Source organism: Candoia aspera, chromosome 10 (genome assembly GCF_035149785.1).
Source record: "Candoia aspera isolate rCanAsp1 chromosome 10, rCanAsp1.hap2, whole genome shotgun sequence".
Lineage (NCBI taxonomy): Eukaryota > Metazoa > Chordata > Lepidosauria > Squamata > Boidae > Candoia > Candoia aspera.
In genome coordinates, this window is record NC_086162.1 from 3,403,560 (window position 1) to 3,430,344 (window position 26,785).

The following is a 26,785-nucleotide window of genomic DNA, read 5'->3' on the forward strand; positions in this document are numbered from 1 at the left end:
CATGCAACTAATTAATGAGGTTCTGCATGACCATTTGTTTAAAGGAGTACTGGTTTATCTGGACGATGTCCTGATATACTCCAAAACTGAGAGAGAACACGAAAGATTGGTAAGACAGGTTCTCACCAAGCTTCGGCATGCTAAACTTTATGCTAAGCTTTCCAAGTGCGAATTCCATAAGTCGTGCCTGGATTACTTAGGTTACAGGATTTCAGATAAGGGCATCAAAATGGATCCTGCAAAGGTTCAGGCTGTTTTGAGCTGGGAGCGCCCGTGCACCCGGCGCCAGCTCCAAAGTTTCCTGGGGTTCGCAAATTTCTACAGATCCTTCGCAAAAGGGTTCGCGGAGATTGCCCTGCCCTTGACTGATTTGTTGCAGACCAAAGGCGTCGGGGAAACGCACATGGTAAAAAACCCAGGGGCTGTGCTCAATTGGACTCCCACCTGTCAGGCTGCTTTCGACCGGTTGAAAGCTCTCTTTACAGCGGAGCCAATTTTATCTCATCCCGACCCCGAACGGCCTTTTGTCGTTCAGGCTGATGCCTCTGATTTTTCAATTGGGGCTATCCTATTACAAAAGGATTCTGCCGGACTCTTGAAGCCCTGTGCCTATCTCTCCCAGAAATTTTCCAAGACGGAAAGGCGCTGGCATGTCTGGGAAAAAGAGGCATTTACAGTAAAAGTGGCACTGGAGGCTTGGCGTCACCTTTTAGAAGGGGCAACTTGCCCTTTTGAGGTCTGGACAGACCACCGCAACCTTGAGGCACTCCGCATGCCCAGGCGCCTCAGCCCTAAGCAGATTTGATGGGCTCAATTTTTCAGCTGTTTTAACTTTCAGCTGAAGTTTATTCCAGGGAAGAAGAATTTTTTGGCAGATGCACTTTCCCGACTGCCCCAGGACGCGGAGCCTGTCTCCGACATCATGGGGACTGTGCTCTCTGAGTCTCAATTGGGTTTGGCCACTGTCACCTGGAGCTGCGCTCGGGAGCAGACTCCCCCCGCCTTGCGGACGACTCCGGCGCAGCCCGCTCCGGGCCGCAGGCAACCACAGATGCCGGTGGGTTGCGTGCAGATTTTGCCCTTGCATTAAAGTCTGATCCCTGGCTCCTTGCTAACCCTGACAAGGTTTCCATGGAACAAGACCTCACCTGGGTGGAGGGACGTTTATATGTCCCTGACTTGCAACGATCAACTATCCTCAGCTGGTCTCATGACAGCAAACAGGCTGGTCATTTCGGGTTTCTCAAATCCCTCCACTTGACCCGACGCCAATTTTGGTGGCCCTTGCTGAGGAAGGATGTCAAAATGTATGTGGCATCCTGCCCTGTTTGCGCAATGTCTAAGTGACCATCCGGTAAACCCCAGGGGCTGCTGCAGCCCATGGCTAACCCTTCACGCCCTTGGGATGAAATCTCTATGGATTTCATCGTGGATTTACTGCCCAGTCAAAAGAAAACAGTCATTTGGGTAGTCAAAGACTATTTTTCCAAACAGGCTCATTTTGTCCCCTGTGCCTCTATCCCATCGGCGCAACAGCTGACGAAGCTCTTTTTGGTGCACGTGTACCACCTTCATGGCTGCCCCTCTCGCTTGGTGACCGATAGGGGCACACAATTTACCTCACGGTTTTGGTGGGCTTTTTTGAAATTAATTGGCACCAAGCAAGCATTGTCAACCTCCTGGCATCCCCAGACTGATGGATCTACTGAGATCCTCAATGCCACCTTTGAACAATTCCTCCACTCCTACATCAACTACCACCAGGACGACTGGGTGGATTTTCTTCCTTTCGCGGAGGTTGCATACAATAACGCTGTGCATCAAAGCACGGGACAAACCCCCTTCAGGGTGGTATCGGGTCGGGACTTTGTCCCCATTCCCGAGCTCCCACAGCCCCCGTCTCCAGTAGTGGTGGCCTGTGATTGGGGTTCTAAACTCGCAGGCTCCTGGCCCGTCATTAAGGACGCCCTCAATGAGGCACAGACCTCATACAAACTTCAGGCTGACAAGCACAGGCACCAACAGCCACCTTTTCAAGTAGGGGACCTCCACTAAATTTATCAAGTCACCTCAGCCTTCCAAGAAACTGGCCCCCAAATTTATTGGCCCCTTTCAGGTTATACAAATTGTGAACCTCATAATTTGAAGCGGCTGCACCCTGTGTTCCACTGCAGCTTACTCAAGCCGGCCAGTGACCCCTCCCAGTGGCATCCACGCACTCCCCCCCCTCCACCCGTCATGATCGATGGACAGCAGCACTTTGAAGTCAAGGAGGTTCTCGACTCCCACAAGCTTCGTGGCTCTCTCCAATACTTAGTGCACTGGAAACACTTTCCCCACCCTGAGTGGGTTGCTGCCCACGACATTCAAGCCCCCGAGCTAGTCCGCAACTTCCACGTTGCATATCCCTCCAAGCCCTTGGCTTGATTTTCTTCAGGGGGGCGGTATGTCATGATCGCCATTGTGATGTTTGCGACATCATGACAGCTCGCATGACAAAGCATGGATGCGTGTCAATGGCTGGAGAGGTGAGGGCGATAAACTGGTCAAAGAAGGTAATGGGGTTGGGAGATCTACTGAACAAACAAGGTCCCATCGCCCGGTAATCGGCCATTGACGCACCTGATAGAGAAAGGATCAGGGCAAGGTTCGGAAAGGTGTGTCCGGGCTTTTGAGGAATATCGAGGTCTAATCGCCTGGTAATGGACCATTACCTCGCAGGAAGATAAACAGGGCGATGCCCGGGGCGAATGGGGCTGGACGACCTCTCACCTATCAAGTCTTGATGGCCTGTCACTCCATGGAACTTGTGGGGCACACCCGGGGAGTGTGGGGGTGGAGCGCTGTTTGGCGCGAGACTATTTAATTCAACTTTTGGCGCGCTTCCCTCACTCTCAGCTTTTTACTGGTGTGCATTCTATTCTAAGTAAAAGCCAGAGCTTAAACTTGATTTAGAGTCTGAGTCTTTTATTTGGTCTTAGGCATTCCTTACACTAAATGTCCTTAGGAGGGAGATGGGTAGTGATAACGTCTGATAAATAAATAAATAAATAAAATAAATTTTGTAAACGTGGGGCAGGTGCAACCAGCACACCAGCATGAGAAGTGGACGTCCAGCAGTCTGTTACAAAACATGTGCAGGAGAAGGGCACTAAATATAGTCTTTGGGGTTTGCACACATATAGGACCAGATTCCAAATCTAAGCCTTCCCTAGAAGTTTAGATTCCCCAGAGTATTTCCCCAGATTCATTCTGATTCCCTCGGTTATTGCCATTCAGATGGAAGGGTTGCCTCCTTGGTGATTTCAACGGTGGATTTTCATCAGAAATCAGAAGGGAAATGCAAGAAAGCCAGTTCTCTCCAGAAATGATGCCCTCTGTAAAGCACAATAATAGAAACTCAGAATATCAGGTTCAGAAGAGAAATGAGCACTGGGCAGAGTGGGGCAGTATGGTTAAGGAGCAGCAGTAGCCAAGGCAGCTTCTTGGAGAAAATGGAGGTCTTGACGCCATGAGGAGAGGCTGAAGGCACAAAAACTTGCCCGGGGAAACCAAGAAATGCTGCCAAGAAAGGAAGCAAGGAAGGCCAATAATTTTGTGTGGGGTGTGTGTGTGTGTAAACGGGAACACAGTTGTACATAATTGGGTAAGTGTGGAGGAAATTGAAGACAGTTGACTATTTCACACCTATCTTCATTGCAGAAGTTGTAGAGGAGACCCCCATGGATGAAATGATATTTTTCAGGAAGGGAGTCATAGCAACTGAACTACATAGTTGCATCAAGAAATGGAAAAAGAATAGATCACTTGGATCCCTTTGGCCTTGGAATGCTGAGACGTATCCAGCTCTCCACCCACTGGGCGCTGAGCAGCATGTTGCTAATCAGGATTGAGAGACATTAGCCTCCGTCTAGTGGTTTTTTGAAATGTTTACTCTCCCATTGCACATGGGGGCAGGGGGAGAGATTGGTTTTTGCTGCATCTGAAGCCATAGCAGGAGGCTGGGAGGGATCTGGATTCTTTAGCACCTGCCCTATCCTTTTGAACCCACCAAAGTCAAGGGGAAGGGCCATCCTTATGGAAGGAAGGGGAACTGCAGGGGAGGCAGGGGGTGGAATGGAGATTGGATGTTGGATTCCCACACCCAGGGACACAGCGATGTCCTTCATGTTGAGCTGGGGAGACCAATCAATTCAATGGCCCAGTTGCAACAGATGCGAAAGAGGTGTGGAAAATGATCCCAGCTTGGGTATCATTAAAGAAGAAATTGAAAATAAATGTCACCGTCCCAACCTTTATGGTGTTCCAAGCTATAATTGCTTCAGTATACAATTATAGGGCTCACCTGCTGCAGAGATAGTATCTTAGAGCCAGAAAATTACAGAAAAACCAAATGATGAAGGGGCTGGACTTCTTGTTAGGACAGGTTACAAAATCTGAAATCTATTTCCTTTCCAAAAAGGTGAGGAAGTGTATGTGAGAGGAAGAAATGTGATGGAAATGTAAATAATACACGATGGAAAGTGGTGAAAACCTTTTCTTCTTTCATAGTCCAGAGAAGCTGAATGGTGGGAGATTCATAACAGATTGCTCTGATTAGTTGCTTTTAAAATGCTGTTAAGTTCCTTTGCTGTGCTTTTGTGGCGTATGTTAGGGCAATTTTAACAGATATTTATTTTCCGGGGAATAAGCAAAAAATAAATATTTTAAAATAAAAGAGAAAAAAAAAGAGAGAGTGTTTTCACATGGTGCATAGCTAGATTTTATGCAATTCGCTGTCATAGGGCAGCCTGAAAAGATTGTTAGGCAAACTTACTTTTGATGCCATGAGCCAAGATGGAGAAACAGGGGCATTCTCCCTGGGAACATTTGCTGGGAGCAAAGGGGACAGTTGCCACCCTTTTCTTGTCCCATGGCTGGCAGCTGGTTGCCTCCCATGAGGCAAAGCAGTGGACTTGCTGGACCTTTGGTGTGATCCAGCAGGGCTCCCTCCATCTTCTCCGACTCTTCCGTGCAGACAGCCAGAGTGTGATGGCTGGAACACTTGAGCATTCACTCAATTACGACTCAAAAGCTTTTGCTTATAAATATTTAATGAAGCGAAGTGTTCAGTACAGAGAAAAAGTTGCAAATGGAATTTCCCGTGCATTTCTACATTTTAAAATCACAGTAACTTCACATTCCCGCCCCCCACTGCCCTCTTAGGTATGTGCCCCTCCTTCTCGTGCCAGCATCTGGCTGTCATGGTTCTTCCTAGATGACCTTGGTGCAAGGAGCAGCTAGCCCAAACAAGATGATTCCCACGCCAACCATGCTCCCCCTCCCTGCCGGTCGACTCGCAAGTTGACACGGTTGCTGGAAGATGGATGCGAGTCCGATAAGATGTTCTGTGAACATTTGATCGGGGAGCCTGACACAGAGACTCCAGCCATACATGTTTAAAGAGAAGGCAGCCTCTGGCTGCTGCTTCTGTGCTTGGGCTCCACCCCTGCAGCTGGGTGGAGCTGTTAGTTAAAGGTGACACAAGTGGCCAACAGAATCTGATTTGGTGTATCAAGCTAGATAAATCTTTGGATTTTGGCCTGATTCCTACTCTGAGCAAGGCGTTTCTTGAATAAAGAGCAAGTGACAGATGAATTCCTGGTTCCTGTCTGTCCCACTCTGCCCACCTCCAGTCCCCAAGGACCTGACAGGTCCAGTAAGGAAGTCCCCAGATCACACGACAAAATCTCCAGCAGGTGCATGCCCCGTCCCCAGTCTGCTCTGTGCACTCTATCTGCTTCTCTCTGCTGTGTGTGCCCAGTCCCTTGGGGCATTTGAGAAGGAAGCTCCTTGAGAGAGGACGCACCATTTTATTACAGCTTTGCTGTAATTTTCAGGGCCATGGCATCTCCCTTATGGTCAGGAGGACCACCCTATAGCCAGTTTAGATTCATAGAGATGTGGCCACTGGGACAGCTGAATCACACCCAAAGTGGACCCATTGGGGAAGGAAATTGACAGTTCGGCATGTAAGACTGAAGAACTCTTAAAGCCCCCAACATGTGGCAGGTTGACCTTGTCTAGCCCTGGCTGATCTTCCTCCCCACAGTGTCTTTCACGTCTTCTTCTTCTAGGGCTGGTCGATGAGCACAAAGGGAAGAGGATGCTTTTGATTTCTGTGCAAATTCCTCCACAGGTTGGCAGAGGGTCCATTTCCCTTCTCCTCCTCCTGATGCAAATTGGGAGAAACCTTGGAAGGGGTTGTGCTGCCCAATGGACCCACTCTGTCTCCTTTGGGGCTGTTGTGTATCACGGCACCCCCACCCCCCCACCCTCCCCTTTTGATTTATTCCTCCATGCTACCCGTGTGCCCTGGGCTACCCGTGTGCTCTGCTGCCCTTGGCGCTGGCACGTCTCCCCAAGGGGGGTCCACGATGACTCTCTTCACTCAGGGAGGCTGGGGGCAGAGTTCCCCTACCCAGCCGGGCTCCCTCCTTGCCTGCCTCGCTCTCCTTCCGTCTCCAGTCAACCAAGGCACACGCAGTGGAGCGTCTGCCAGAGGGGGAGGCTCAAAGGCGCCGAGCGCTTGTTCCTTGGCGTGCAGGAGCCACCTCGAAATGGTGCTCGGCGGCCAGACCCAGCCTGAATGGTTCCCCGTGCCCGTCAAAGCCTGTCGCTCTCCGATTCAGGTTAATGAGGGAGGGGCGGACTGAAGACACCCCCCCCCGGCTCGCCGCTCCGCGCGTTCAGCGCACACATCTCCACGCCAGGGGAGGGCGGTGTGACTCGGCCGGGGATGGTGGGAGGAAGCCGGGCTCGGCTGGTGGCTCCTAGCGTGGCGGGGAGGGCGGGGGGCACCGCGTTGTGGCCAGGCTCCGGGGCTCCCTCCTTCACCCTCTCCCTCTCGCGCCCGTGAATGGAGCCGCCTGACTGATGGGGGAGGAGGCGGAACGTTTGCATCTTGCGGAGACCGAGCGCCGCCGCCGCCGCCCGGCCGCCTCTCTCTAGCGCTGCCTCGCCGGAGCCGAGCCGCCTCCCGCCGCTTCCGAGAAACTTTCCCCGGGCCCAGGGAGAGCCCCCGACCCTTTCGGTCTCCGGGGCCCGGCGCCGCGAAGCCCCTCCGAGAGGCCGCCCTTCCTCGCTGGGAAAGCGGGGAAGCGAGGCGGCGGCGGGAGCTCTCCTTGGTGCTGAAATGTCCGCCCGGGTTCTCGGAGGCTCGGCGGCCGGGGCGCGGGGCTGGCTGGCGTCGCTCTGATCGGCGGCGCCCCCGGGGCCCAGGGCGCCCTCCCCGTCTCCCTCCCATGCGGGATCTGGACCTCCGGGGCTGAAGTGGCCCTTCTTTCCATGTGGGTGCAGCATGGACTCGCGCGGGAGGAGGATGGCAGACCTGCTCCTGTACATCAACGCAGCCTTCCTGGCTTATTTCAGCTGTGCCAGCCTGTCCTGGGCAGATGCAGGTAAACGGGCACAGGCGGGAGAGGGGGATACCCGAGGCCCGTTACAGAAGGGGTGCCGGCAGCGGACAGCGGTTTCATTCAGTTCTTGGCGGTGGAACCTCCCAGAGCTATTGTGCTGCTCAACGTTTGAACAACTCTTAGTAAATTGCTTCAATCACTGGCCCACCGTCCGCCAAGTTGAGTTGAGGCGACTCAACAAAAGAAGTATTTGTGGGGGAGGCAGTTGAGGGTCGTGGGATAGGATAAAATGTTTCACTTGTGGAACTCACTGCTGCATGTTGGTGGAAAGATGAATAATACTCCATTAGGAGTACTATTAAGAGATCTTTTTTTTTAAAAATGGAAGGAAGCAATTTGTGTAGTACAGTTCAGTTTAATCAGACCTCATAGCAATGCACAGAGCCCAATGAGATGTTAAGAGGAGCCCCTGCATGTTGCTGTAAGATTTGGCCTCTGTACTAAATTCGGTTTTATTCAGCTGGGCTTGAGAAAAAGGAGCCAATCAATGACCCAGGTGACTTTCCTTCCAGTCAGCCAAGTGATTCACTGAAAGATCATATGATGCCATCTCATGTGAAGACAATCAACTCCCTTGCCTCTCTCAGGAAGGAATTGCCACTCACTGGACCTTAGTTTGGCCCAGTGTGGTTCTTCTCATGTCTTCAGAAAAAACCCAGCCCTGAACAGGATTTCTGAAATATGGGGAGAGACACAGCAGATAAACCTGTTAACAGTTATCTCCTCACAGTCCTATAAAACAACTTTGGACAGGGTGGTCAAACCATAGACTAGACAGGTGGGCACCAGCAGCTGGAGTCATATAAGTCCCCAGCCACATTAAATGGTTCTCCAGATTACTAGAAAAGCAGGTCTGTGAATGAAGAGCTGGAAAACTCCTCTGTGCCTTTCCAAAAATGTAGCTGTTCTCAACGGGGAGGGGTTATGAAACCAATACAAACCTGTAGGACTTAATAAAATAGGAGGAGCTCCAAGTGTTTAAGGAAGTCCTGGCAGTCTGGTTGAAAAGATTAGAGGAGGTTACCCAGTACTAAATTCACTAAGAGATAGGAGGCAAAAGAAGAAAAGACTGGAATTTTGTCTCCTGTGACTGTGGGTAGACATTGCATAGGATGCTTCACAAGGTCACATTGGCCAAGGAGTCAGTGAAAATATGTAAAATGATCAAGCATGATGGTTATTCTAAAATCCATTACAAGGAGCCATAGAATATGCAAAGAATATTTCCAGTATTGGAAACTTAGCCTTTATTATTCTATCCTTTTCACTGTAATCTATTGCTACTTGTTAGGCTAAAATGAAGCCTCGCAGAATAATAGATTAAAACACACACACACACACACACAGGGTCAAATTAAAACTAGTAAGACCTCAGTAATCAGCAAGTAAACTGGTCCTCACCTTAAAAGAAGATCAGCTGGATATCAGGTTTAATAGAATATGAACTTCCTGGAAACAGTGATTCAAAGTTGGGGAAACAGATGTGAAAAAGATGAGGTAGATGGAAAAATCCAAGGAAGTTCTGACTTATCAGTATAGTCGGGAACAGCCCTTTCATGAGACACAGTGAAGCAGTTGGCTTAGGCCACAGCTTCTGGAGTAATAGAAAGGTAGAAATTTGTTTGTTGATTGTTGAGCTTATTATGTTGATTATTAAGATCTTTTGACAGTTATTGAAAAAATATTGTCTTTAATCTAGATTCAAAAATAGAGCCACAAAATTAATGGGATGTAGTTACAATGAAGTGATTTCAGTGGGTTTTTTTTTTTTCAAAGAATGACTAAGTCCAGATCCAGTGCATTGACACAACATACTCAGTTCTAAACCTGGAAGGCATAATTCCTTTCTCCACCTAACCTCCAAATAAATTATATTATGGCTCAGTGAGCTGACTTGTTTCACATAACATGCTTATACAGTGTTAGGATTCCACAATAGATCAAACCACTGCCTACCTAACCCCATTTTCTACTAGGCAGGAAGATGCAAAGTGTTTGGAACCTGGGCTGCAGTGCAGGACAGGGTGAGAGAAGGTCATCCCTGAGATCAGCTGGCCTCAAGCCAAGAAGTCTTGATAGGTTAAAACTAGAACCTTGAATGAAGCCTAGAAATAACAAAATTAATGTGGCATCAGAGGACTCATCTGTTGCATTGAGATTAAGAAAATGCTGGGAAACACCTTGTATTCCCAACATGCTTGCTCAGTGGTGCCCCACTAGCCAGATCCATCCCTTGAAAGATATGGACTGGATCCTGGTGGTCCTAGCAAATAATCCCTGTGGCTTCCTCTCTGTTTCATTTAGACATTGCTTTGTTTTAAGCCACTGCAAGGTTGATTGTCTTCAAGCTTATTCTGCAGCTGTCATTTTGATTGCACGTAAAATGCTAATCCATCTGTTCTATAAGTGAGAGAGCCTCTCCTGTTCCTGAGTGTGCCTGTTGTGACAACGCAGAGTGAGAATCCTGGGAGCTATGGTCTAGCACCAGTGGAGAGCCCCAGGTGGGGGAAGGCTGCTTTAAAGTCTGCCTTTTCAGTAGATGCAAGCATATCTGTGTGTGGCCACAAAGTGCAAACATCTCAGCTTCAGATGCCAGGGCTCTGAGCCGGTAGCAAACAGTTGGCCCTAGGGAGGGACACCCTGACCCTCCGAACCAGCCCAAGGAGCCCAAAACCGAGACTTAGTTTGGCCCTGGCTGGAAGTGGGCAGACAGGGGAGCTGATCAAGGCAGGTGCGTTGTCAGTTTTGCAAGCATGGCATTTGTAGGACTAGCTTGGTGAGCCTAGAAGAGAGAGATGAGCCTGCCCAGTTCTCAGAAAAGGCTGGGAAGGGCCGCCTTGCTCCCCAGATTGTCCACTGCCCCTTTTCCAATTCTAGCAGAGAAGCCTCAGTCTGGCCTCTCCTCTTCTTGCAATTGGTACAACGAATGCAAATCCGTTCCAAGTCAGCTGCCATACAGACTCCCACTGCATGAACCTGCTGGTGCCTTGTAATCACCTGAGCATCGCCACAGCCCTGAGCAGGTTCATTCAGAGATGTTTTCTCCCAGGGAGACCGGCTTCCCTTTAGAGCAGGGCCACAAGCTGGTCTGGCTACCGATGGCTGTTCGTTTAACCTTTGTTCCATTTGCTTTGCAATTAGCTCCTCTCAAGGGGTTTGGATGCAAAGCTCTCTCAGGTGCTCCTGCACATCTGGGCCAATGAGTTTCCCTGTGGATTGGGGAAATAATATCCCAACATAATCCTATAACTTACTGAAGCTTCTGCTACTGCTGTGACTTCCAGCCATGGACAACAGCATTCCAGAAACGGTCTTCAGCAAAACCCTTCTTCCTGAGGGCTGTTTAAGCAGCTGTGTCTAACCCCTATTTCAAAACAGTCAGTTTGTTTGTTTTAAAATCAGAATTGAATTAAGTCCTGCCAAGAGGAAACGTGACTGAAGAGTTTTGCTTCCTGTAAATTTCATTCATTCATGGTTTAAAGCAAGTTCCTAGTCTTCATGGTCACACCGGAAATAATTGGACTGGGTTATATTTTATAACTGTTCAGGCATTTTGCTTAAGCAACATCAATGTAGTATTTGTATAGTATACTAATTTATGACTTACGTAATTTTTCTAATTTATGGTTTTTCTAATTTGTGATTTATGTAGTATTTTCAACAATTTGTTTTTCCAAACATTTTCCAGATGTTAAACCAAATATGGGAATTTGGTTTCTTCAGCACAGATGGGGATAAGGATCCTAGCTGGCCACAGAGAGATTGTAAATTGTATAGCTGGTTGTTTTTTTAATTATACATATATTTTTATGGGAGAAGTTTCTCCAAAGAGTTCTTTAGTAATGGGGTCCAAACACATTGAAACACAAATTGTTTTCATTTCGTCTTGGGCCAGCAAGGACTGGAAAATGGGCAGGGATACAAGTCCTCTACATACAATTATGCAACTTAGAATGGACTTGGGTTTGAATACAGGAGCATAATTGGTTATAATATAATGAGGTCAGTATGGTGAGGCAATGAGGGTGGCGCTCCAAAGACAACAGTCCCTTGAATTGGACAAAGACTGTCCTCTTTGATGTGGTACTTCCTCTAGGTGTTATCTCCCAGTGACCTTGTCCCCCACGGCTGTTCTTGGCTCTTAATACCCCAATCAACATCCTTGTGTCTTAAATGTTTCTTTGGCTGAGTTGATAGTTTATGTTCCCAGGGAAAGTGGACTGGGAAAGGGAAATGGAGGATGGGCACTTTTACCTGCCTTAACTGACACAAGTTTTCTGCTTCATTTTCAATAACTTGTTGAGGCCGATGGCTGTAATTCACCCAAATGTAGGCAACTAGGCTCTGGGGCTGCAGATGTGTGAAGGGTTGGCCCTTTTGGTTGGAAACGTCTTTCTCTGCTTCTATGGTCTGACTGAGGCAATCAAGCTGAATGGGCTCATACCAGACTTTGCTATCAGTGCTTCACTTATTCCAGGCCCTTGCGAAAGTGAAATAAACCACATATTTGCATGTACTCCTACTAACTAGCTACATAATTGGCGATCCTGAGGCCTTGTGTAGTCACAGTACTACAAAAAGCAAGTAAACACTTTATTGATAACAGTGACAATGTGGTTTTAAGAAACTGCAGAAATCCACCTCCCTGCCCGCCCAGCCTAAAAACATCCCAGACTGCAAGCTGTCTTTCCCTGCTGACTGTTGACCCCAGTTTAATGAGGTGATCTGCTCTGCCTCCCCGGTCGCAGCACGCTTTTCTCTCTGGGCCAGACCATCTGCTCAGTTTCTTGCTGCTTGCGTTAGCAGAGGAGTCAACACCGCCCCCCCCCCAATATTAAAGGTGCCTTTGCATTTGACACAGCTGTCCTTGACGATTTGGACGGTGAAAGAATGTGGGACTCCGGACGTTGCAGCGTCCTGGAGACGCTGTGGAAGATTTATGAAGGTGCCTTCAGTACAGCTGTAGATGCCGGTGCATGGGGGGCAGAGGGAGACATGGTGCACGATCAAACACCACAGGCAATTCAGGCCGCCTGCCTGCCTTCTTTCCTGCTCTTCCTCTTCTCCCCTTATCCTCAGCTCACCCCGGATGCAGATGAAATAATAAAGCAAAGGAAGAAAGGGTCTCTGCTTTGCGCTGGTTTTCTCTCCTCATTCCTGGTCCCCTTCACTGACAGGTTAGCCTTCCCCAGTGTGGAGCTGCAGCTCCTATTATCTCCCATTAGCCACCCTGGATGGGGGAGATGGTAACTGTAGTCCAGCCACCTGGGAGCCACCCTCCTGAGGGAAGCTATTGCCTCTTAGGAATTCAGGCCCTGTCGAAGCATGATATCCGGCCGGCATTCCCTCACTCCTCCACCAGCATCTGAAGCCTTCAGAACGTTTACCTGCACAGACCTTCCAAACACTGTCCTTAGCGGTGGCCCAGATCCTACCTGCCTTTACCTCTTTATAAGGCTGTTTCAAGATGCTCTTTGAAAAAAAAAGAAAACAGCTTCCACTTGGAAGAGGCAGAAAGGGTGCAACGTGGTTACAAGTCAGGATGAAGACAGGAAGGCTCATGGACACCTCGTCTCTCCCTTCCTCATCCCAAAAAGGTGTCCCATGTCACCCCCTTTGGTAGTGAAGAGATTGGCAAAAGCAGGGCAGGGGGATCCAGTGCAGTACCACAATGAAGGTCTTTGGCAGGACAGGGAGACAGGTCCAGGTTGACCACAGAGCCCCCTGGGTGAAGTTGAGACATGGTTTCCCAACCTACTTGCCCCTTTTTCACATGCATGATGCAGGTCCCGCATGTACAAAAGGGGTGAGGCCTCAATCACGTGACAATGGCTGCCATTTTGACTTTTTTGACACCCCCCATGGAAGCCTCTGACTGCTTTCTGCTTTCCAAAGAAATGGTAGAATACAAAATGTATGCATGTATGTATGCATTCCATCTGTGGGATAGCAACTAACCACAGTATCTGGTATAAAACGGTACAATAAAAACATCTCGGTAATGCAATAAAATATTAATTTAAAGGAGCTGGATGAAATTATGATAATAATTATAGAATAAAATATTACAGGGCAATTCCCAAACTATGAGAGACCCAATTAACCAGCAGATGCTTTCCAGAAGAGCTCTGTCATTAACAGCTTCTGGAAAGCCAAGCCGAACTTCTAAGAGGAGGCTGTTTCACAGGAACTAGAGCAATAACAGAAAAGCAAAACCCCTTGGCACACCCTCCCTCACTTCACAAAAGTGGGAGAGAATTAGCCGTTTCACCTGAGGTGAAGGTATTGGATGGGTCAGTTCCAGTTAGGGAAGGGGGTCCTGAAGCTAGCCAGCCACCAAGCTGTACAGAGCAGGGTAGGTCAATACCAGCACTTTGAACTGCATCTGGGAGACCATTAGCAACCCCTGCAAGGGCTGCAGCACAGATGTAATCTGTTTCTGACAACCAGTAAACAGGCCACTGCGTTTTGCACCAACTGCGGCCCTCCGGTGTTTCTCAAAGCAGCCCCATATTGAGTGTCTTGCAGAACCCCAAGTGATAGTGATGAGGGCATGGGTTCTTGTTGCAAGATCTGTGCCTCCCAGGTAGGGCTGCAAGTGATGCATCAGCTTAACTTGGCCAAGGTCTCCTGGCCACGCCCTCCACCAGTCCATCCCGCAGTAAGCTGTGAATCCAGGAGGTGCCCCAAATTGCTGGCTTGCTCCCTCAAGGGATAACTCAAGTCTGGCCAAGAACCTGGATCAGCAGCAGCAGCCCCACCTTGCTTGAAGTCAGCTTCAGCTGTTTTGCCCTGTTCAGAGGTTGGGTCAAGGCTTTCACAGAATCACTAGCATGGCATGAGGTGCTGACGTGCATCACCACATGGAGGGTACCACAGTCCGAATCAGTGGATAAGCTTTCTCGTCAGCTTCATGTCGATGTTAAGCAATGGTGGGGAAAGCAGTGAACCTTGTGGTTCAGAGAAAGTGACCACCAAGGGGACCTCTTCCCCACACCACCCCCTGACTACTGACTGGAACCACCCAGTGAGGAAGGAGCACTGCAGAACAGCACTCCCTGTCTGCAGCTCTTGCAGGTGGCCCAGAAGGATACCCTGTTGACAGTATCAAGTGCTGCTGAGAGGTCCAGTAGGACCAGAAGGGCACACCCGCCATCCCTTGGTCTAGTGGTGAAGGCACCGGGCGGGAAACCAGGAGGCTGTGAGTTCTAGTCCCGCCTCAGGCATGAAGGCCAGCCGGGTGACCTTGGGCCAGTCCCTCCCTCTCAGCCCCAGAGCCAATCAGGCATGGTAGGAGAGTTCTAGTCCCGCCTTAGGCTGTTGCTGTGGGAAGAACAGGAGGAGGAGGGAGTATTGGGTCTGTTCCCCACCTTGAGTTATTTATAAAAATAATAAAGGCGGGATAGAAAATAAGAAAATAAAATAAAATTTATTAGCATGACCAATGCCATTTCTTCCCCAGGCCTGAACTGAGAATGAAAGGGGTCCAGATAAGCTACTTCTTTTGGGCATGCCATAATTATTGCCCCTCTGCTCTCTCAATAACCTTCATGAAATGGGGGAGGTTGGAGACTGGGTAATAGTTGCCAACTATGGCCAGATGTGAAAAGGGCCTCTTGAGGAGGGGATGTATCATTGGCCCAGGCACGGAAGCCGGCCGGGTGACCCTGGGCCGGTCCCTCTCTCTCAGCCCAACCCACCTCACAGGGTTGTTGTTGTGGGGAAAATAGGAGGAGGAGGGAGTATTAGGTATGTTCCCCACCTTGAGATATTTATAAAAATAATAATAAAGGTGGGATAGAACATACATACATACATACATACATACATCATCATCTCTTTCAAGGCTGTAGGCAAAGGAGGCATAGACACCTGCCAAATCCAGCCAATCACTGCCCCACCTGCCCCACATAGAAACTGGGAGGAGCACAGATCTAGTTCACAGACGGCTGACTGTGCTGGAGAGCACCTATCAACTTGATCAGCGTCTACAGAGCAAAAAGGACTCCCGGCAAATATAGCAAGATATAACTCCAATGACCACGTCAGGCCCTGCCCGTAAGGAGTCAAGTCTTCGGTGAATCTGCTGGCAAAATTCTATGCCATTGCAAAAAAACAAAATACAGATGGAAACTAGCCAGCCCACTCAAAAGAGGGGCCGTGTAGTCCATTATGTGGGGTGGGAAGGAAAATGAAATGCAAGAGATTTTGATTTTGTTTCTATAAATTGGGCTACTTCTTGAATCACTGCAGTTGTGAAGATGCTTTTGGTTAGGGCTTCCTAACTTGCTTTATAAATATTACTTATTCTAAGTTTTGAATTTTCTTATGAATTTATCTAAGGGGTTCCCATGCTGCTCAATGGGGTGAAGCCTGACTGTGAAAGATTTATCTGATCATTCTTCCCCCAAAGGGAGTTTGGCTACTCTAAATAGGGCTGCCAGATGACAGCCTATTGATGCGTAAGGGAGGTGGACTACAAACACTGGGACTCTCTTACTGCCACTCTCTGCACCAGAGCTCAAGTTGGGGTCACTTTTCACCTTCCTCCAGCAATGCTCCAGATGTTGCTTCTGCTGCTTCATCTCCTGGATCTCCTTAGTAAATCAAGGAGCTGTCTTGGTTTGGTGAAAAGAGAGAGGCTACTCAAGAACAATCAACTCAGAAACCAAGATTATCTCCTGTTGCCAGTAGTTAACCAGGCAATCAAGAGAACTGCTTACCAGATCACTGGGAACCCCCCTGAGTGCCCACAGACTCCATGCATCCTGAGTGGGCCATTTGTCCTGTAGAGATCCGGGGTGGCTGGTCATCTCATCTGGACCAGAAAATGATCTGACTGTGGTAAAGGGCTACGAGAGATGCCTTCCACATCCGGATCACTACCCAGCTGCTCCAAGGTGTAGATGAACTCCGACATATGAACACCTGTATGTTGCCACCACAGAGACCCTTACTCCACAGTTGTCCCACCTAGGACAACCATGGCATGGCCGCTGGAGTCACTCAGCACCCAAAAGTGAGGGGACTCCAATGTCAGTCCTGAGAACAGGCCTGGAACTCAGGCAGTTCCTGCACCAGACAGCAGGTAGCCAAGTGCACAAGCAGAACCCCCACTTTGTCCTGACAGCTCAGCCTTCAGGCACTCCTACTTCATCCCCCTGAGAGCAGCCCCTGGGCCGAGAGCCCCCATGGCCCACACTCTCCTTCTAAGCGAGAGCACCGTTCAGGCTCTCCAACTTACATCCTATCCCAAACTTTGGCTGCCCCTCTCCTGAATAGAAGCCCACCTGGAATCCCTGTGCAGCTGTGCGTAAAGAACTGGGGAGAGGGGCCTTTGTCACCTGGGCCCCCAGCAGCATGCACAGCCGTCTGAAATCTTAAGATGCCACCAGCTCCTGATTATCCACAACTTCCCTGTTAGTGCATCTCACTGTACCTCCTGGGCCCCACCAAGGTAGGAAGGGAGCCAGAAGCCAGTGCTCCTGCCCTGCCCTGCCCTGCCCTCTGTTGGTCCAAGGAAGCCATTTCCTACCACCACAGCCCCTGCTCTGCACAGCAATAAGTAATAAAAATCATATGAGGGATACTCCCTCCTCCTGCTGAACAATTACACATTCTTTGTTTACTGGGGGTGGGTGGAAGGGAAGGGATTTGTTTTCAGAGCTGATGGAATCCTGACACCTTTCTTGATTCCACTCCAGAAAAGGTTCTGTAATGGAAGCATGTTTCAGGTAGACGTCTGCGCTTATGCCCTCTGCCGGGACAGGTTCCCTTTCCCTGTCAGGACCTCCTGTACACACAGCAGTGCACTTTGGGGTGATCATCCTAGCCATGCTGGGCTTGGACAGACCCTTGTCTGAAGCCGTGTTGAGTTCCTGCTAAGCACTTTAGGCAACCTTTCTTCCCCAGGGTAGTGTCCTCCAGGTATGATGGACTTCAGCACCCATAAATTAGACTGAAACCTATTCGAATGGCAGGGGAACACATCTGTAGACACCAGTGGCAGAAGCTGGCCTGTGGTATAATGATACAGTTTCCTTCTTCAATGGTTTCAACAACCATCCTTTTGGCAAATGGCAGTCAGCTAGTTAGGCCATTGTGTTGGCCTGCTTGGAAACTGAAAGTAAAGGGGAGAGGTTGTAAAAGGCTGGTTTTGGTAGAGGGAAGAAGGAGGCAGGAGTGGGGAGGTTAATTGGGCAGTCAGGGGGGGCAATCAGTGCATTTGCAGGGACGGGGTGGGGACTCCATTAGCAGCCTTCTCCTCCACCCACCGCCTCTAATTTCTACTGCCGCCTGCTCAAGGCAATTGCCAACATCACCTTTAAGACGTTTTTAGAGCTTGGAAATACGATTTGGTTTTGCAATAATACCAGCCCCAAGGCTTGGGTGACCAGCCCTGGCCCTGTTCCTTGAGCCACTATAGAGCTGTGATGGAATGGCAGCCATTCCTCAAGGTTAATAAAAGTGGGGAATGAATTATGTAGAGTATTTTTAAAATTGTGCTGTGATGACCCGGAGTAGTGAAAGACAAACAGGACTCTGGGGTGCAGAGGCTGAGGCAGTGCAATCGACTCAGGCCAATACAACTCGACAAAAACCCGGAGGAGGCCTTAAATCTGTCCCTTTCTCCCTTGGTCCCACCTCAGGGGCACTTTTGCTGAGGGCTCAGCTGGAACTGAGGCCAGACACTTGCTGCATTTGTACAGATGCTCAGAAGAGGAGCCTTCTCTGTCCGGAGGGTGGGAGCCTGTCTCAGAGTTGGATCTTACGAGAGAGGCCTGGCTTGTTCACTCTCACGGCTGGGCCTGGAAAGGGCTGTTCAAGGACTGCGTTGTAAGCGCTTGGCCAAGAAAGTGGCAACAGCAGCAGGTTTCTCCTAAATTATGTAGACTATTTTAAAAAATGAAATAACCCCAATGCTTCTAACATGTTATTGAATGTTTTATTAATCGCTAACTTTCAATTTCAGTTTCAACCAACCTTGCAGTGATTTTCTGTCATCTGATTCATTTTCTGCTTACATTCCTGTGCTACATGGCAGAAGGCATACAAGATCCCATCACAGCGAATGGGCATGTTTTTTGAGAACCTACATTCAGCTCTTATGCTGTAGTGCAGGGTTTCTCAACCTTGGCAACTTGAAGATGTGTGGACTTCAACTCCCAGAATTCTCCATGCTGGCTGGAGAATTCTGGGAGTTGAAGTCCACACATCTCCAAGTTGCCAGGGTTGAGAAACACTGCTGTAGTGTATGGGGCAGGGGCCAATCCTCTGGCCTTCCATTCTTTGATCTTGTCTCTTGCAAATACATTTCCCTCTCTCTTCCTTGGTTAGTTCAGGCTTTGCTCCTTTCAGAGAGAGGTCCGTACATGAGATTTCCTCTTGTGTTCTTAGCAAGATCAGGTGACCGCTTCAGGCAGGATATTTTGAATGGGTAACTAATGCTTAGTTGGAAGACAATGAATAGGTCAAGGGGTGGCATCAAAGAGACGATGGGCATATCCTTGGAAGAGCTTTGCTTTAATTTTGGATGCAGCATGAAATTCTGGGCTTTTATCCAGGCAGTCGCAATTTTTAAAAAAAAATCTGTTCAATCATGTCTGATTCTCAAAGACTGCCTGGACAAGTCCCTGCAGTTTTCCTGGCCAGGTTTTTCAGAAGTGGTTTGCCATTGCTTCCTTCCTAGGGCTGAGAGAAAGTGACTGGCCCAAGGTCCCCCAGCTGGCTTTGTGCCTAAGGCGGGACTAGAACTCCCAGTCTCCTGGTTTATGGCCTGGTGGCTTTGCCATGACACCAAACTAGCTGTCTACAGTCACAAATAATTGAGCTGAATTGATTACATTTCACTAATATTCACTGCCCGGGAGGAGAAGCATTTTCTGGTGGAAGTTTGTGCCTCAGATGTCAATCTATGCCAGCTCTGGGTGCTATGAAGCCTGACTGGAGAAGGAAAAAGCAATCAAGAATTTTACAGTGGGCAGGGATGACATGAGATGCGTTTTCAGTACTTCCAACATAAACTGAGTTTTACTAGAACTTCTGTGTAAATGAACCTAGAGAGACATGTCTCTTCCTGAACAGATATTTCAAGAGATCATCTGCAATTAATTTACATCTATAGGGAATCCAAAAAGAATTAATAGCACATTCTCTTGGGCAGATAGATGGATGATTGTTTTTCAGCTTCCAGACTACAAACTCTTTCTCTTTCTCTTTCTCTTTCTCTCTCTCATCTCTTCAAGGCATTTGAATATCAGATAAATGAATGGCTTTTGCCAATAGGTTGTTAGGATCTGTTCTCTGGGGGAATGACCTGATTCCCTTAATTAGGGCAAAACATGTGATTTGATGAAAAGCTCATTAACATGGCTGGAATGAGGGTCTCTGAGTCAACATGCCGCATTCCCACTGAACAGAAGAATATCCAGAGGGAGCCGGGTGTCGTTGGTTATGAATCCAGAACTGGAACCCTGCTGCATTAAGCAAGCAAGACACCCTGAGTTAATTGGATCGTTTTCTGCTGTGCCAACTGTGTCCATTCCAGGAAAGAAGCCCATGAGGTACCAACAGTGACTTTCCCTGCTGTCTGCTCATGGGACAGAGCTGTCTCCATTTCCATGAGGGATGGTGTTTCATGAGTAATACCTCTCACCCTCTTTCAGAGCATGAGGATGCTCGTCCTCCATTCTGCTCGTCCTGCTCTGCGCTGGCTCACTTCTTACACCCTCAGAGTTTCACCGGGGTGTGCATGTGAGATGGCACCAGAAAGATTCTGCATCCTCTTCGTCCATTCACTGAGAACGTTGCCTCTTTGAGGAGCTGCACCTTTGGGGTACGTCGTCTCTTGCAGCGTAACAGAAGCAAGATGAGAAACTGCTGACCTGGGAAATCTGGATGCATTATTGGGGGCACAAAAGGCGGGAAGACACTGGAGTGATCAGAAGCAGCTTTTGAGGAAGGTTAAAGAGGCAGGAGATTTCAGAAGGCACCTCAGGCCGAGAAGGTAGCGAGGAAGAATGGGCAGAGTCACTGATGGGAGCAGGAGAAGGAGAAGGAGGGAAGAGCAGAGGAGCAGGGCGAGGCGAGGGTGTGGAAAATCAGGGGGAGCCAGCTCAGAGAAGGGGGCTGAGGAAGGGTGGGTGTGATCTCCGGTCTCCCTGAGCCAAGTTGTGGGGAGGACTGACCCCCTCCCCCTCAGTTTGTTTCCTGAGAAAATGAATGGATGCAAGAGATGCAATGCACGGTAAAAAAAACAACAGACCGAATGAATCTCGCTCTCTCTCTCACACCGGTCTTATCCCCTTATGGGCTGAGTTAGATCCGCCGTTACCTGGATTTCATTGCAGTTTACGTTTATTGATTACTGGTATCATTTATGATTTTATGATTTTATTGAATTTTAAATTGTTTTTATTGTGAACCACCCAGGGTCCCAAGTGTAGGGGAGATAGGCGGTAATAAAAATATGATAAATAAATAAAAATAAACACACACACACACATATGCATGCACATGCGCACGCACACGCGTGCACACACACACACACAGAGCACACTCTACCTGCTTAGGCTCCACTTTGGGGATGGGGGTTGTCACTCAAGAGCCGCCCGGCCTTCTGCCCTGAGGTTTTGGCCTGTTATCTCTGGCTTCGCCCCCTCCTGCCCCCTGGAGCCCCCCGACAATGGTGCTCCTTGTGCCAGGAGCTGCTGCATTGCTTTTCAGGCTGGGCCTGTCAAGAGCTGAAAGGTTGCCTGATGGGGGACGAGTGTTCCCTCTCAATTGGCAAGAGGACAAGGGGGGGGCCTTTGAGCCCAAATGGCACAAGCGGTGTGGGGGGAGATGTGTGTGCATGTGTGCGTGTTATTCAAGCACTCAAAATGCTTTCAGTCCTTGCAAAGAGGCCCCCTAAAGTGGGCCAGCAATTTGACTCAGCAAGGGGAGTCCCACTGAGCGAGAGCAGAGAAAAGTTCCCCAGCAGCAGAGGGGGGAGAGAAACCGCCTTTCCTCTCTGCCTTCCGCTTTAGAGAAAGGAGAAAAGGACCCCCCAGGCCCCGGAGGAGAGAGGAGGGCAAGAGGGAGGTCAGGTGAGCAAGGGAGAGGAGGAGGAGCCCAGGATTTGAAAGGGCCACAGCACTTAGCCGCAGCGGTGGCAGCTCTTGCTCCCACGCCGATCTTTTCTGCAGAAAAGGTCACGGAGCTGAGAACGGAAAGACACTGCCATGGAGGCCTCCTGGCATTTCGAGTTCTTTGAAACCAAAGCTCTTTTCCCGGGAAATTCTGTTAGTCCATGCTTGGAGCTGGGCATTAGCTGCCCCGGTTCAGAGTCCAAGTGGGGGCTTAACGTGGTCCCCTGCCGAGGAAGGGACAGCCCCGGGGTCTCTGTTTTGCCTCCACGGCTTTGTCACAGCACCTGAACTGCAGTCTGGTTATGCCCTCCCAAGATGGAACAGCTGCCAAAGCACTCCAGGATCAGGAGACCTAGTCTGGGATAGCTTCCAGGTGGGATCCTGCCGCAGTCAGTGGCCCCATTTTGCAGAGTTAAAGGGGTGACGGTGGGGAGCAGGGAGCAACATGGCGAGGCTGCTTCTCTAACTGCGAATTACGTCAAGCGGTGCTCATAACCATCGGAATGAGGGAGAGGAAAGATGAAGTCAGTCCCACAATATTTGGACACACAGTTTTTTTTCCAGCACATGAAAGATTTCCAAGAATGTGATTCACCCTGTGTGAGATAATTTGCAACTGTCAAGTGTTCCTACACAGAAAAAAAGATCAGATTTCTCAAGAGTATATAACTCATTAGCTTTCCAGATTTCTAGCTGCCTCTACTTGGTAAGGCATGAACTCCTAGTTCAAATAAGTCTCTTAACTTACAAGCCATAATTCTTCAGTTGGCTGTAAGGTACAGTCACTGAGTGTGAGTTACGATTGCCTCCTGACTCCTACACAGACACATCCAGCTAGTTTTCTTGGCAGACATGGAAAAGTTATGCAAGATTATACTTCCAAGCCTTAGGTGTCTGCTGGATTTTTACATCCTGAGGATTGAAGCTGCAGACCAGGAAAAATCCGAACTGTTTGGTGTCAGAAGACTTTGTGCTCTTTTCGAGGGCAGCTGCCCCGCAGTCTCTGCATTCACGGGCTGATTCATGAAGCTCAGTGACCAGAATTGTGATCCAACGTAACCCTCACAGTCAGAAAATTTGTCCCTGTCTGAAGGCTACGATCCTATACCAATTTACTGTGAAGAGGCTCCACTCAACAAGATCGATTTTTCAATAGATACAAAGCTACATTATGACCAATGATTTTTTTTTACCCTGAACTTGTTCCTGATGATAACATTTACCCACCCCTAATCAGATACCCCACGACCTGAGTTCGATCCCAGAGGAAGCCAGATTCTCTCTCGGGTCACCGGCTCAGGTTGACTCAGCCTTCTGTCCTTCCGAGGTCGTAAAATGAGCACCCGGCTTGCTGGGGAAGGCGACGACTGGGGAAGGCAGTGGCAAACCAGCCCGCTCTATAGGCTGCCAGGAAAACATCGCAAAAGCGGCATCCCCCCAAAGGGTCAGACGTGACTCGGTGCTTGCACAGGGGACCTTTCACCTTTTCAATCAGATACCCACAGATCCAGGAGAATTTTTCTTTATGCTGTAGAGATAGAGTAGATGATTGTTTCTGAAGCTGAATTGTGGAATCATCAAATGTTATAGTTGGAGAGGACCACTTAAGCCATGGAGTCAATGTCCGCTCAGGGCAAGAATCCATGGGAAAGCCTTCCTGGCAGATGGCTGCCCACCTCTGTTTGAACACCCACAGTGAAAGAGAGCCCACCATTTCTTTTGGGAATTGGTTCCACTGTCAAACTGCTCTCACTCTTAATAGCTTTTTCTGACATACGGTTGGCACCGGACTTCCTTCCTGTTACTTAAATCCATTATGCCCGAGACAATGGAGAACGAGCCGTGGACAAAATTCAAATTTAGATTCATGGTTGGTTTTTGATTGAGCTCAGTTATGAACTTTTGCACACATGAGACTGGGGACTGGTGATCAACTTTAGGATGACGCTGTCCTGGGAGTTGTGGGTTTAAGGCCTGTCTTCCTCCCTCCCCCTTGTTTTGCCTTGACCTTATAAGTTCAGTAGAGAGCAGGCTCTTATCTGTAATGCGCCAAGCGCTCTCAGGGTGTAGTGCAGGAGAAGCACTGCTATAGTAGAATTCCTATGGTTCTTCTTTGTTACTTCTACACTTTGCATACCCATTGACTCTTACAATCCTTAAGGAATTGTGCAAGATCAAGGGCTTTTCCCAACCAAAGCACAAGCACGCCCTAACAACCATTCTGCCATGTTCTTTCCCCGATGCTGCATCATCCCTTCCTCAGCCCAAGCGAGAGGTGGGTTTGTCATTCTTAGCTGTACTGGGGTTAAGGGGTCTCCTGTGATTCCAACGTTCTCCAAGGATGGCCTCAAGGTGTGTCAGATTTATTTTGCCACCCCTTTCACCAGAGGCAAAGTCAGGTGATGAGTAATGGGTGGGATCAAAGCAGCTCTTATTAGTCATTTCGAGCTGCAATTGTGTAATATGGAACAAGCATTTGTTGAATGTACAAAAAAAGAAAAATAGGGGGAAAAGTCCTCCATGACATTCTGCAGTGGGGTGTAAGAGGAGGGGCACAGGAAGGGGCTTAGATGATGGGAGTTCTGCAGCCGGACCTGCCCACTTGTGCTGTAGCCCTAAGGCTTGCAGATGGTTCCCTCCACCCATCCTCTCCCCTCCAGCTGATAATGTGTCGAAAAGGGAGGGTGGCAAAGCGGTAGGAATCAGCCATTCACTTTGCTTCTCATGCCAAGTCAGGACAGCCCCATTTGGCAGTGAGTGTGGGGCTGACAGTGAGCCAGAACAGAGCAAGAGAGGCAAAAGGATTAGCAATGGGGCATCAGATTTCATCCTGGTGTAATTCTCCGAAGACTCAACGATGCACGGATTGTACTTTTAACTCAGCAATGGCATGGTGCTTGCTGATTTTTTTTTTAAATAAAAGAGCAAGTTTTGGCTCCAGAAAAATTGCTGGGTAGCTCCTTAAAAGTGCCTTTGACAGGTCCCTCTTTTCTTAGTGAAACTGGAGCTGATGAAGTTTCCATGGGATTTAATTATAATGACATTCTGAAAGACAACATATACATTTGGAAAAGACAAACAAGTACATGTTTTTTAATGCCCAACCATTCTGGAATCCTCTGGGTAGGAAGTACTCGAAAGGAATATTCCTCTCCTGCCCCCAGGTAGCTAGGATGATGCAATCAAGGTAGAGGCTGCTGTTTATCTGAAATGGGAGGCAGAGGCAGAGGCTGGATATGAGTCTCTAGACACCTTTCAAACGGGCTGAGTGCACCCTCCCCTCCCTTCCCCTCCCCTCCCTCCAAGGCTAGCTATGGTATGCTGGACTTGACTGCCTGCTGGAGTATAAATGACCTACCTCCACTAAGGCCCAGTTTGAATATGTTTAGAAATCTAAGCTTCCCCATGACTTTCTTCTGAACAAAGCCAAAGCTGTTCAGTGCTAGTAGCTCTGGAACCTCTCATTGTTCAGAGATGTGGGATGAGTGCATCAGTATTATCCCCATTTCACAGACCGGCATTAAGGCTGAGAAAACAATGGGTTGAGGACACTAGTGAACAGGTAGTTGAGATGGAGCTTGAACTGAGGCTTCTGTAGCCCTAAAATAACACTCTGAACATCAGTATTCACCTATTTCTGCTCACAAAGTGTCAACAGAGACCACTGAGTTCTAGCTAGGAAGAAATGTGGATGTGGGCACTGAGCTCTTGTTTCCAGCAGTGGCCTGGGAGTGTCCCCAAGAAATCTACAAGGGAGTTAAAGGCAATAGCCTCCATTACCATTATCTGGGAATGGTCTGAACCTGTTGGACCTGAGGAAGTGGACAGGGTCCTTATGACTGGGAATGTGGCCACCTGCTCCTTGGATCCATGCCCCTCCTGGCTAGCTAAGGTGGCCTGGGAGGGGACATGTGGTTGGGTTCTGGCAGCAGGTAATTCATCCTTGAGAGAGGGGGTTGTCCCTTCACCTCTTAAGGAGAAACCATTGCTGGATTCTAGCATACTGGACAATTTCCATCCAGTGTCCAACCTCCCTTTTTTAGGGACGGTTGTGGAGAAGGTGGTCACACAGCAGCTTCAGCAGCCCCTGGATGAAGCAGATTATCCGGGCTCCTTTCAGTCAGGTTTCAGGCCTGGAGACGGGATGGAAATGGCATTAGTCATGCTTTTGGATGTTCTCTGGGGGAGTGGGATGGAGGTTGGGCATCCATCCTGGACCTCCCAGTGGCTTTCAGTACCATTGACCATGGTGTCCTCCTGGATCGGCTCCAGGGATTAGGAGTGGGCAGCACAGTGCTGTGCTGGTTCTCTTCCTTCCTAAGGGGCCAATACCAGTTTGTGTTGATCCAGAGTGAGAGAGCCCGCCCTTGGCCCCTACTATGGGGGGTGCCGCAGGGTTCGGTGCTCTCTCCGCTCCTGTTTAACATCTACATGAAACCGCTGGGGGAGATTATCCATCGCCATGCTGATGATACTCAGTTATATCTCTCCATCCCTGGCAAATTAAGCGATGCTGTGGAAGTCCTGTCTCAGTGCCTGGAGGCTGTGGGGGGTCTGGATGGGGAACAACAGGCTTCAACCGAGCCCTGGCAAGACCGAGTGGCTTTGGGTTTTAGGGCCTTCTGGATGTGGGACTTTGCCATCTTTGGTTCTGGATGGGGTGGCACTGCCCCAGATGGACCCGCTGTGCAATCTGGGAGTCCTTCTGGACTCACAACTCCTGCTCGAGGAGCAAATGGCAGTTGTGGCTAAGAGTGCCTTTGCACAGCTTTGTGTTGGATCCATAGGTCATGAGGCTCTACTCACAATTACTCATGCTCTGGTCACCTCCTGAATGGACTACTGTAATGTGCTCTACATGGGGCTTCCCTTGAAGATCACCTGGAAACTTCAACTGGTGCAAAATGTGGCAGTGCTCTGTGTGGCCCCAGGGTTGCCAGTTTGCTTGCAGGTCCAATTCAAAGTGCTGGTTTTAACCTTTAAAGCCCTGTATGGCATGGGCCAGGTTACCTGAGTGACCACTTTTTACCTATTACACCTGTTGGAATTATCAGGAGTCAACTCAGCAGTGTCCCATAAGCATAAGGGTTCTTTCTAGCAAACACATCTCTATTGTGCTTGTGGGATGTCACATGGGTCACCTGATTTCCACTTCCTCCTCCTTTTTGGGCTTGGGGATTAACAATCTCCATTACCCTT

At 49.0% G+C, this 26,785-nt stretch overlaps 2 protein-coding genes across 2 annotated transcripts in view; both read left to right on the plus strand.

Annotated features, from left to right (window-relative positions):
* Positions 1-26,785, plus strand: part of YARS1 (tyrosyl-tRNA synthetase 1) — a 277,651-nt gene that overhangs the window by 174,845 nt on the left and 76,021 nt on the right. The gene's annotated exons all lie outside the window — the stretch shown is intronic.
* The window catches only part of FNDC5 (fibronectin type III domain containing 5), a 37,338-nt gene continuing 17,892 nt past the window's right edge, over positions 7,340-26,785 (plus strand). Inside the window, exons 1-2 of the mRNA XM_063312274.1 lie at positions 7,340-7,439; positions 20,123-20,210. Coding sequence (XP_063168344.1) covers positions 7,340-7,439; positions 20,123-20,210 — 188 coding nt within the window. The remainder of the gene's footprint in view (positions 7,440-20,122; positions 20,211-26,785) is intronic.